This window comes from Phoxinus phoxinus (genome assembly GCF_949152265.1).
Source record: "Phoxinus phoxinus genome assembly, chromosome: 8".
Classification (NCBI taxonomy): domain Eukaryota; kingdom Metazoa; phylum Chordata; class Actinopteri; order Cypriniformes; family Leuciscidae; genus Phoxinus; species Phoxinus phoxinus.
In genome coordinates this window covers 27,579,171-27,591,903 of record NC_136883.1, presented here as the reverse complement: position 1 = coordinate 27,591,903, position 12,733 = coordinate 27,579,171, and the positions used below count along the sequence as shown (strand labels likewise).

Sequence of the window (12,733 nt, the reverse complement as noted above, 5' to 3'; positions counted from 1 at the left end):
GTGCCTATATTTGTAATACATATTAAATTGCAACACAAATATAAAATAAAAGGTTATATATATAATTATTATGACCTGTAATACTTATTTCCATGAGTGAAAACGCCATCGTATTCTTTGAAATACCTAGAAGTAACCTATTTAAATACAATGATTAAGGTAATGTGGTATTACCTTTTTGAAAGTGGTAAAATGAATGAAGTGCAAAAAACATATGAAAAATATACTTTATGTAATAATGCAATTTAGTACTTATATACTAGTATAGTACATATTTTGAATTAACTTTTATTTTTACATTTCATCTGGTGATTGTCATTTTTAATAGGTTATTATTTTGAGTCATTTTAGTAATTCAAGCACTGATATATTATATAAATTTAAATCTCTTTCAACACTTCTAATTTTCATCTACTACAATTACAGAAGTATTTGAGTTTATTGCCAAATCAGCATCACCGGCTATTGCATGGCAGATACATATTAAACATTTAACAACATATCAAAAGTACAACAAACTTGAAAACAAAATGAGTACAATTCTATAATAGATTATTTAAATGTAAAAATTAAATGTAAAATCTGGATCCATAAATAAGTCCTTCAAAGTTTGTTCTGATAAAAAGTGCACTCATAACATTAAAGATTGGCCAGTTCAAAAGAATATGTTTTACAGACAAGTTGGTACTACAGTATGGGCATTTTGGTGTTTCTTCAACCTTCAATAAATGCCCATGAGTCAGTCTAGTATTTGTTCCAATTACAGAAAACTACTTTAATAGGTTTAGTTACTAATAACAACATTGATGTCAGAACAACCCAAAGATGTCAAATCTAAAATTTCTAGACAAAAGACCAACACAGAAGGTATGGTAAATTTCTTTTTAATACGGTCTCAGCAGTTTTTACAATGGGGGAAGAGGGGAAAATGTGCAGTCTCTAAATGAAACACTTCCTTACTGAGGCCACACACATACAGGGGAGGTTTACTCTTAAGTGGCAAATTTCTTTTGTTTGATGGGTGCAGGCAACTGAGTGGATATGTCCACTAGAGGGCGCTCAACCACCACCAGAGACTGATCTGACATCAGCTCAACATGCAACATCTCCTAAAAGACAGAAAGAGAATCAAAATTAATTAATTTTCCATCCAAAATTTCAGGAAAAGGAAAAAACGCCATGTACATGTTGATCCCACACACCCTGAAGGTCTTGCAGACTTTGAAAGCATGGCTTTCAGATTTCCTCTTTTCCTTTGGGAGGCTCTTCAGAGTCAGCTGATTGAGGAATTGTGTCTTGACATCAGGCAGTGGCTAGAACAAACATGAATTTTTTTTCATAAATTCATAAAAAATGTCAAAATAATAGAGGACCATAAACTACCAGCATTAAACACATTCAGTTCACAACCATATAAAGATACATGATTCCAACAAATTGAAGATTCTAATAATACAAAAAAGAAAAATGTTGAAGAAAATTGAAGAATGAAAATGTTTAGTGAAAGGCTTCAAAATAATACCACTTGGTTTGATATATAGTTTAGACAATTACAGATATTAATTCTAAGCGTGGCAAATGCTTTCTGAAGTCACTAAATGTAATGACAGAGCATGACTAAGTCGGTCTCACCAGGCTTTTATCAATGATGCAGAACATGTAGGTATCATGCAGGATGACATGGGAAGGATTTTGGGGATTAAACATCACGTTGAGGCACGGTGTGTCTCTTTCCAGCCAGATATAATGAAGGCCATTCCTCTGCACCGATCTGCTCCAGTCCGAGTATTGTTTCTGCTCTATGGAAAACTCAAACATCTGTGGTGAACAAAAAAAAACCCGCATAAGAACAAGAAAAGCAATCTAAGCCACTTCAAATCACAGTTATGCAATTCAATGAAGGTCGCCATAAAAGCTCACTAATTACCCGTTGATCTGCATGCATCATGAATAGACAGTTTGTTTCTGGGTGGATGGCCATGGCGCTGACAGCAGAACTGTATATAGGGACTGTGCAATGAAGCTGAAACATGAGGTCATCGTTAACCATATATATATATATACATATATACACAAGCTTTATTAATAAAACACTTTATACAATACAGATTATTTCAAAGCAACTTTAGTGTGACAAACGATAATAATGATTCAATGACGCAAACATAATTCAATTCTGCTGTAAAGCAGTCATTATTCAGTTGAAATCAGTTCAGTGTTTATTCTGTTTGGTTCAATAACTGTATAAAGTAAAGTTAAATTCCTCTATAAAGTAGCTTCAGAGAAAAAAAGAGGTGCAATCTTCCAGCTCAGTTCAGCTGTAAGCAAAGTGACATGTCTGATGCAATAAAGTCACTCCCCCAGATTCTTTTGCTCCACATTAAAGGTAACTAGAGATTTTTAAAAGACAAAATTGTCTGGCTTTAGCAATTACTTATTATAATTAATATGATATATATTATTATACCCATAATCCATTAACAATTTAAGTTGAACAATTAAGAATTTAGTTTAAATGTATATAAATAGATAATATAAATACACTTTAGAATGAATAGATAAAGCTTTAAAAAAAGACAACGTGGGAGCTTACATGTTCAAATCTCTGTATACTTAACTATATAAAGTCACGTCACAATTTTCACTACCTCTAATATAGCAACATATTTCAAGTAGCTATGACAGTAATGCATATCTTTTAAAATTACAAGAAAATATCTGAATTACTCTTTCAAACAAGAAACACAAGTTACTTTATTTTCTAATTTATTGCCCGACACCTCTCCTGTCATGAGGCGTAGTGTGCTGTGTAAACTTGATGGTTATTGTAGTTCTAGACTAAATGTGAGGATTCAGTATTCCTCAAGATGAATAAAAACAGTGTAATGCGAACTCAGAATATTACACAAACCTGCAATTATTTAATATGTTAAAGAACACAAATAATTTATTTTATTTATTTATAACAATGTCTTTGCTACTGACCTTAGATGATTCAATTCAACCATACTAATAAGCAAAAATTACTTTAGATAAACATTGTTTTTATTGCTGAAGTGTGTTGAACTTTCTTCTGTGTGCTATTCTTCTGCAATTCAGAATGGCAGCACAGCTGAAAGGTTAGTTTGAGCTGCGCCCCCTAGTGTACACACGTGAACTTGCATTTTCTTAAAGCTGCCGTCGGCAAGATGTTTTTTGATCATATTCACTGAAACCGAAGCTATGCTCCGACAGAACAACATAAATCAGCCAGTTTTAGCAGAAATCCACGGCTCCCGATTCTTCTGGTCCAGTCAGCACAGGGGGTGTGAGATATGACTGTCAATCACAGTTCGTGCAAACGCCACAGATCCCCCCTCCCCCCTCGCACACGTTATAATTTCACATGCATACGCCTGAAGTTCGCAGGTGTGTTGGATTGTGCGAAGCGTGATGGCGGAGAGAAAATCTACTAACAAGCTTCCAATTCCTCGGTTAACAACCAGAGCTAGGAGGTCCAAAACAACCAAGGAAAAGAAAACATGGTAAGTACTCCATGGTGTTGATCGATGCTGAAGAGACGGGCGCGCGTTCACAGAAAATCGGGTGCACACGCACTGACGAGCACAAACTCGATGGGAGGGTGCTCGGTGGTAGTGGGGGAGGGGCATGAGAGTTGTAAACATTCAAAACTTTGGCTAAGTCCACTCAATCTGCCAGACCTGCCGACTGCAGCTTTAAGCCTATGAAAGGGTCTTTACATTTGCCGAAAACAGAACTTTTTTGTTATTATAAAACAAACAATCAAGCCCAGACCAGGTGAGTTTCAAAAGTTTCCATAACTTTTTTTAAGGGAGTAACACAATATTGTAAAGCATTTCTTTTAAAATTAATTTTCCCCAACACTGGACATAAAACACACCTCTTTTTTTTGCAGGTTGTAGACGTGAACCTCGTGGTCACTGTTCGCGGAAGCCAACCATTTGCCATCCTCGCTGGCTGCCAATAAGTGAATGGCCTGATGGGAACCTGTTAGAGGAGGATCATCTTGTTACATACATGGAGTCTTTAAAAAAAGTTGTTAAAAGAGGTATCTTTTGCTCACCAAGGCTGCATTTATTTGATCAAAAATACAGTTAAACAATAATATTATTGTAATTTAAAGGAACACTCCGACTTTTTGGGACTTTAGCCTATTCACCTTATCCCCCAGAGTTAGATAAGTCCATACATACCTTTTTCATCTCCGTGCGTGCTATAAGTCTGTTTGACGCACCCACCGCTAGCCTAGCTTAGCACAAAGACTGGATGTAAATGGTTGCAGCTAGCATACCAATCCAAATAAGTGACAAAATAAAACAAACATTTTCCTATTTACATGTTGTGATTTGTATAGTCACAGAGTGTACAAAAAACAAAGTCACATGAGACACAGACATATTTTAACTGTATAAATACTGGGAACTATATTCTCTGAAGGCGAAGCACTGCTACTTGGGCGGATTGATAACCGCAGCACCTGAGACGCGCCGTGGTGAGGAACAGAGAGTTCGTTCAGAGTTTGGGTAACAGAGTCAGCAATTTATAAATAGTAAAAGCGTAGTTTACAATCATGGATTTTCGCTGTATTGTAAAGAACTGTGACAATAAACAGGGGAGACCAGGTGTTTCATAGAATTCCAACTAAAAACGCTGACCGGATGAAGAAATGGCTACTTGCTCTGGATATTGATCAAAACACACCTAATGAGATTATCAAGGGACATTATGTTTGCTCGGTACATTTCACTGAGGACGACTATTTTCAAAAAATGGAATACAGCCATCCCATCGATATCACATACAGGACAAAGTGGAGCGGCTGCGGTAAGTGTTCCGTTATATTTTTAAATGTTTAGCCTAACGTTACTGTAACAGTGCTTAGATCTAATGTAACGTTAGTGACACTATTATATGAATAGGGTGGTAACTACTATTGCAGTTGTTTACGGGCTCCATGTATCCCCTGTAATGTTAGTATTGTTGCCTCGAACGCGCTCTGTCGTCCCAGTAAACACTTGAGCGGAGCTAGAGGTCACGTTGGTTTTGTTGACAGAAGAAACAACTGCGCGTCTCAGGTGCTGCGGTTATCACTCCGCCCAAGTAGCAGTGCTTCGCCTTCAGAGAATATAGTTCCCAGTATTTATACGGTTAAAATATGTCTGTGTCTCATGTGACTTTGTTTTTTGTACACTCTGTGACTATACAAATCACAACATGTAAATAGGAAAATGTTTGTTTTATTTTGTCACTTATTTGGATTAGTATGCTAGCTGCAACCATTCACATCCAGTCTTTGTGCTAAGCTAGGCTAGCGGTGGGTGCGTCAAACAGACTTATAGCACGCACGGAGATGAAAAAGGTATGTATGGACTTATCTAACTCTGGGGGATAAGGTGAATAGGCTAAAGTCCCAAAAAGTCGGAGTGTTCCTTTAAGGAAACAGTAAAAAAAAAAAAAAAACTTAATATACCAGTACTTTAAAATGCCATTTATTCCTGTGATGGCAAAGCTAAATTTTCAGCATCATTATTTCAGTTTTCATTGTCACATGATCCTTCAGAAATCATTTTAATTTGTGATTTGATGCTCAATAAATATTTCTTGATATATCAACAATGTTGAAAACAGTTGTGCTGCTTAATATTTTTGAGGAAACCATAATGCATTTTCAGGATCCTTTGATAAATATAAAGTTGAAAAGAAAAGCATTTATTTGAAATATAATATTTTGTAACATTATAAATGTCTTTACTGTTACTTTTGAATTTGTGTGAATTTGCATTAATTTGTGAATCTGTGAAATTCATTTTCACAGCGGCCTAACGATAAATCTGTATAGTCCTCACCTGACTTAGGTTTAAGGGTGCCCACAAGCTTGCAACCTGATTGGCTGAGCGAGACCACATGCACTGACGACTGTGTGGAGGCGGAAAACAAATGGGAGGAGTCTGAGGAGAAGCAAAGCTTGGCTGAGCTGAGTACCTTTGGAATTTTGGATATCTGATTGAAGAAGAAAGAACACCTTTTTAATCAGTTTTCATGAGACCTTTATCAAAGGCCATCAGACACTTCAAAATTCAAGGAGAGTCTATGCATTCTTTACCATGCTTCAAAGTTATGTAACGTGTTTTCATGCAGTTGTGTGGAAATCTACAGTACCTTGGTGATGCTGATGTTGTTATTGTCGCAGTGTAGCCTGTAGAGCCCTAAACTGCTGGCCGTGGAATATGCAATCCATTCTCCACAGGGAGATACGGCACTGCAGCGGATGTGATCCTCTCCCTGCAGACAAACATCAGTTCAATCACTTCATTCATTTCAGCAGCACTATGGAGGTCACAACTCTCACCACATACTGCAGAAAGTTATACAGATGACTATTCAATATGGAGATTTTAATTTAAACCAATTGTAATGTTTAAAAAAATATTCACGTCATGCTTTAAAGACAAAAACAACATTGATTTTCAAAGCAATAATGGTACCTTCACTTTCAAATGAAGCAATTTCTCTGGATTTGTTTTTACAAGTAAACTGCTTCCTGGTATGCCTGAAAACAATAGACAAATAGATAATAAAACCAAGGAAAGTTAAAGTCAAATAGAAATTATTTCATACACTATCAGTCAAAAGTCTGGAGACACTCGACTGAACTGGTTTCTCATTATTATAAATGTCTTTTCATCTAAAGGCTTAAGCTTACCTGCTTGATTAGTTTTATAAAACGTGCCGACATTCAGTATACATGGGGAACTCCTTCAATACTGTATAAAAGTATGTCTGAATGCACCTCATGAAAGCATGAGCTTTAGACGGATGGCTACTTTGCAGCAGCAAAAATGTATGATTTTTTATGTTTAACATTACAGTCACTACACACTACCTTCCAAAGGTTGGCATAATGTTATTTAATGTTTTTGATTAAAGTCTCTAATGCTCATCAAGGCTGCGTTTACTTGATCAAATTACAGTAAAACAGTAATAATGTGAAACAGTATTACAATTTAAAAATAACTTTTCTATTTTAATATACTTTAAAATGTCATTTATTCCTGTGATGGGAAAGCTGAATTTTTAGCATCATTACTCCAGTTTTCAGTGTCACATGATTCTTCAGAAATCATACTAATATGCTGATTTGGTGCACAAATATTGAAAACAGTTGTGCTATTAATCTTTTTGTGCAAGCCATTTCTTTTCAGGATTCTGTGATAAATAGAATGTTCAAAAGAATTTTCAGCATTTGTAAGAAAGGGGAAAACTTTTGTAACATTATACATGTTTTACTGTCACTTTTAATCATTGAATCCTTGCTAAATAAATGTAAAAAAATAAATAAAAATAAATGTTAGTGTAATTCCCACACTTCTATTTACGCCGCTTCATAGCTTTTGATGACTTTACTATCATTCTAAAATGTGGGAAATAGTAATTGTAAAGAATGATTAGGTGTGTCCAAACATCTAACTGGTAGTCAATATGAATATCACATTGAGTAACATCTTCACCTTGTCCTTCACTCTCTCCTAGTCTCCAGAGCTCCAGATGACCAGGGTACTGGAAAAGCATCAGGCCTGCCTTTCTTGCACAGGACACCAGACTCCTCTTCAATGAAAAAGAGCAGAACAAGTCCCTCCCATTAAGAGTCAATTACAAACATGTTTTCTATGTGCATGTCACAATTTCACAATACTCACATGAGGAAAGATAATCTTCTGCAAGGCACTAGCCGATGAATTCACTTCAATCTTGTCTAATAAAGGTCTCACAACCAGCTGTGTGTCCATACCTGAGACGAGAAGGCTCTTTTAAACAAAAATACTTCAGTCATGTGATGGATTGTGTGACGAAGGCAGCTCTGTTCGAATCATCTAAGAAAAAGAAAAAAGCCTCACCTCCCGAAACCACAGCCGTTGTGATCTCCGCCACAGCTCTGACATCATGAGTGTGGTTCCTAAATGTTCTGGTTCTGACCCATTCTTTGTCATTCTTTTCCAGAACCAAAGAGATGAACTGGAACTGTACCACAAATCCTTCTGATGTCCCGGCCACAATGCTGTCCTCATTCTGTCATTCAAGAGGGTACAATAAGAATTTTCCTATCTGTATTCTTGTAGTAAGTCATGTACTCTATATGTACACTAACCATTCAAAAGATTGGGGTGAGTAAAATTTTCATTCTTTCTTTGAAACAAATTAATTTAGCAAGGATGCATTAAAATGATCAAAGTGACAGTAAATACATTAATAATATTACAAAATATTTATATTTTAATACTGTTCTTTTGAACTTTAAATTCACCAAATAATCCTGAAAAAATGCATCATGGTTTCTACAAAAATATTAAACAGCATAATTGTTTTCAACATTAATAATAATAAAGGAATGTTAGTCCAGGCGTTTTAAGCCAAATTGGGGGGTCAACCGTGAACAAATTGCAACAGAATCAAACTCAACTGATTTTGAGTTCAGAAAAAGACCCAATTATTATTGCAGAGATGGGGTTTGGGGCTGGGTCCATGGGACTGTTTCTGGAGGTTCACTTTTTATTTTACCTACCTTTTGTCTTCTGCATTCTGCTTTCTCTTGATCTTCCCTCAGACTCATCCCCCAGAAACCCACTGACCCAGCCCCAAACCCCATCTCTGCAATAATAATTAATAAAGGCTGTTTTAAAGTACTTCTTCCTGCCTCTTTGTATTTATGCTCATGGGTTGCCTAATTGGGTTCCATTCAGACCTTAACATTTAGTCTTTTACTGTAATATGTCAACAAGGTTTAACAAGACATTTTCTCCTGGCTGTACCCAATGTTTAGATCTGCTGTGGTATTTATGCAAATTAGCACATCTGTAATTAGATTATGCAACGTTTGACCATGTTAACAAACAATTAAAAAAACTTGTAATACATTTTTTGTTTGTCTTGAAGTAATCAACTCAGTAATTTTTTATGGTGATATCTAAAGGTTAATTTTTTTACCCTATTCATGTGAGAAAAATAATGAATAGGATATATTTGGGTCTTTTTCTTAACTTTCCCCTAATGGAATTCTTCGGGGCTTTTTCCCCCTTACTCAGGACATAGAGGATATAAAATCAGTTGAGTTTGATTCTGTTGCAATTTTTTCACCCGTTTTTCCTAAAATGCCTGGACTATGTCTCTTGAGCACCAAATCAGAATATTAATTATATTATACAATGTTATATTATACAATTATACAAAATATTAATAAATGTTGTAAATTCAGCTTTGCCATCACAGGAATTGTATTTTAAAATGTCGGGAAAAAAACCCTGTTGTATTAAATGTTATTTTTAAATTAATATTCGGTAAACATAAGAGACTTCTATAAAACTATTTTAAAAGCTAGTCTATAAAGTCATAAATGTGACTGCAAATTCGCAGCAATCTTCTCACCCGAGAGACTGATAAAGCCAGCACGTCACATGTGGAGACATTATGGCTTTTGATTAGTGTACCAGTGTGATCATTCCACATTTTGACCATTCCCCCAGAGTCTCCACTGATGATGGTCCCATCCGAGAGGTAGACCACACACCACACCATGCACTCCTTACTGCGGGATGTCCCTCTGTCAGTCAGCATTCTGTGAATAGACTGGCCTAAAAAACAAAACAAATTACACACATGACTACATTAAAGTTCTCCAGCTCATGTACTCATTCTACATGACTGCAATAAGGGGTTTTGGAAGAAAGACAAATTCTGTTTACCTGTCTCCACATTGAAAATCTGGATCATATCTATCATTCCAGCAGCTATTTTGGAGCCTGATGGGTGCCAGGACAAAGAGACGATGCGGCCTATGGAATTAGGTCGACAGATGTTCAGACGTTTTCTATTTTCTAATAAAATAACCATTCAAGACATGCATCTGAAACTCACCTTTCTGCCTGTCCAGATTTCTCTCAAACTGTATTTTGTCTTCATTCACCGCAAATAATTTCACAGTTCCGTCTTCACAACCAACCTACAAACGTTAAACCACAAAATCTGAACAAACTTCTTTATGAAATGGCTTGCGTATCTTTTCTTAAAGTCACTATGAAATCAAAATAGACAATTCTTATTTATGGAATATAATATTTATTGTAAATGTATGTTTCATGTGCCCTCGTAGTCTTTAATAATAAAAAAAAACCTCTTGCACCAACATCTCTGATATGTTTACAAGCATGAGGGCAGGGCAGTCTGTCACTCACATGAGATCACAGCCATTGCAATCCACAACCAATACAATCAATTCAATGGGCAAACTCAAGTCCCATCCTCAATTTTTTCTTGTTTGAGAAGCCGTTTCACTCGGATATACGTCATAATAGGGAAGCAAAGATTATCGCAACTTCTACTTCATGCTGATTTTAATCACGTGCTATCGGAATTATCGTAAATACGAGTTACCTAGCCTAGTTAAAAATAGGACATAAACACCCTCTCATGTCATATTTACCACTGGGAATCTCTGGGATAATTTTGATACCCAAGTTCCCAACATGGGCATTCCACAAACTTCAAACATGGACAAGGGGAAACCGATTGCTGATGTGACTGCTATTCTTTTAGTTTTTTCCCACAACAGATACATTTCCTTGTATTGTTGTTAAAGTAGTGCATATTTAAATATAAGAATAATCATTTGAAGCATGTTTTATACACAGCGAAAATAACCTGTATTTGACATCAATTACAGAATTGTCAGCAAGCTGATTATCTTGATAGCACAGTGAATGTTCTTATGATTCAGTGAAGGGGACACTAAATATAATTTTGGCTTTAATACGATTTCCCCAATAAATAGGCAGGAATTAACCTTGTGTCCTCCATGACTCTTGTTCTTTCCGACAACTAAGCACTTGAATGCAACGAGTGGGAAGTAGGAAAGTTCCTATAGTACATGAAGGCAGCATAAAATAAATGGGACTTGTTTTGATAGTGAAATACAATGGCATTCATACATTAGGTGTGGGTGGTTTTTGGGTCACTGTATAAATGAAATACCACAATTTTACCCTCAATGATATTTTCAAAGAATATTTTTCTTAGAAAAAGCAAATGGCTTCAGAAGGCATTTATTACCCCCCTGAACCTTTTTGGGGGATTCAAAATCTCAGTTACAATTCACTCCCATATTATAAAGCTTGGAAGAGCCAGGATATTTTTTTTTTAAATATATACTTCTAATTGTGTATGGCTGAAAGGAGTAAGTCAAACCTAGGAGGAGGATGGCTTGAGGGTGAGTAAATTATGGGATATTTTCATTTTTGGGTGAACAAACCCTTTAAGGAAAGCAAACCTACCGCTAAGTGTGTTCCTTGTTGATTGCCTGTAATGGCCCAGATTGGCCCTCCATACGCATCTATGGTGTATTTCACTCTCTGGTTTTTCAGGTCATACTCAGTTATTTGACCGTTTAGTCCTGCACTGAACAGACGCTCACCAACCCATGTCAGGCCTTCAATCCCACACTGATCTCTGCCAGGGATGATCTGTGGACATAGGAAACATAGTTAAGCATCTTTAACACACTGTTTGCTGGTCAAAAAACATTGTAGCTCTGGTACCCAAACCTAAGATAAAGATGTCTATGATTACTGATTTGATAAATATGAAAAAGTATTACTAAACGTGTACCTTTCCTTGGAAAAATTTGTCTGAAACGAGGAAAATCTCCACAGCTCCGTCCATCCTCGCCACTGCCATCGTTTCGTTAGGCTGGTTGAAAGCCAGGGCTCTGATTGCTGAAGGCATGTAATCAAAGAACCTAACCCGGTGAACTTTAAACTCCCCCATCGCTGATCTGAAATACATGGACATCATAAGAACATTGTTTTGGTCTAAGAAGAGCTCATATTTTGCTCTCAAGTAACGTTAGTTGACTCAGTGTGGACTGGTCAGTCGTGATCAAAAACTATACGAGGAGCCTATTAATATAACTATAAAGTACCTGTTTAAATATACATATTTGAAAAAGTGGCCAACCGTATCATGTTATGGCTTGTTTCTGAAATTGTCTTTCTGAAGTGACTTAGGTTAACCAACTTTTCTTCTTATTTAGGTGACACAGCCTTAATACCGTTACCGTATGATCCGAGAAGAACGGAATACAATAACGAAATGACAGTCTCTTTTCTTACCCTGTTTTCGTATGTATTTTATTCTCTTTCAGATGTTTTTCCACTCAGAAGTAGTGCACACGTTGTGCAGCAGGATCCACCACGTTGGTTCCTCCTGACCCCGGAACGGAAGCCCTTGTCTACACAAACTAATTTCAAAATAAAGGTCCCTAAACAACATGAAACAAAATATAATAATTACAATACAGGTTAATTCTATAATAAGAATATAATTACATGCATTAGATTATTAATGTTACATGTTTAAAATATGTATTATATAATCTGATCATTCAAGATTTAAGGGAGCTTACAGCATGTATTCTTCAAGAAACATTAACATCACACTCTTTCATTCACTTGCAAATATTAAACATTATACAAACAAGTATGTATTAACCACTCATAAAACAGTAAAATAAAGAAATAAAGTAAGAACATTTTGAAATATAACTACAAAAACTAAAAACTAAAACATAGCCAGATGTAGACAAAAGACCCAAGGGAGGACGGGAGTCGGGAGAAATAGGCTAATATAGTTATGCAAATATTTATGGCTTCACACATTTTTGTGA

The 12,733-nt window shown here is 36.0% G+C and overlaps 1 protein-coding gene across 1 annotated transcript; it reads right to left on the bottom strand.

Moving 5' to 3' along the window:
* Window positions 1–215: 215 nt before the first annotated feature.
* Window positions 216–12,327, bottom strand: utp4 (UTP4 small subunit processome component). The gene is made up of 17 exons (XM_079621138.1): window positions 12,180–12,327; window positions 11,677–11,842; window positions 11,343–11,531; window positions 9,931–10,015; window positions 9,759–9,848; window positions 9,442–9,647; window positions 7,917–8,088; window positions 7,719–7,810; window positions 7,530–7,626; window positions 6,507–6,571; window positions 6,181–6,303; window positions 5,868–6,021; window positions 3,902–4,008; window positions 1,928–2,023; window positions 1,633–1,818; window positions 1,203–1,313; window positions 216–1,109 (listed from the first exon to the last, which is right to left on the bottom strand). The coding sequence occupies exons 2-17, from the start codon at window positions 11,833–11,835 to the stop codon at window positions 993–995; spliced, it is 2,049 nt and encodes a 682-aa protein (XP_079477264.1). The 5' UTR covers window positions 11,836–11,842; window positions 12,180–12,327; the 3' UTR covers window positions 216–992.
* Between the last annotated feature and the right edge of the window lie 406 nt (window positions 12,328–12,733).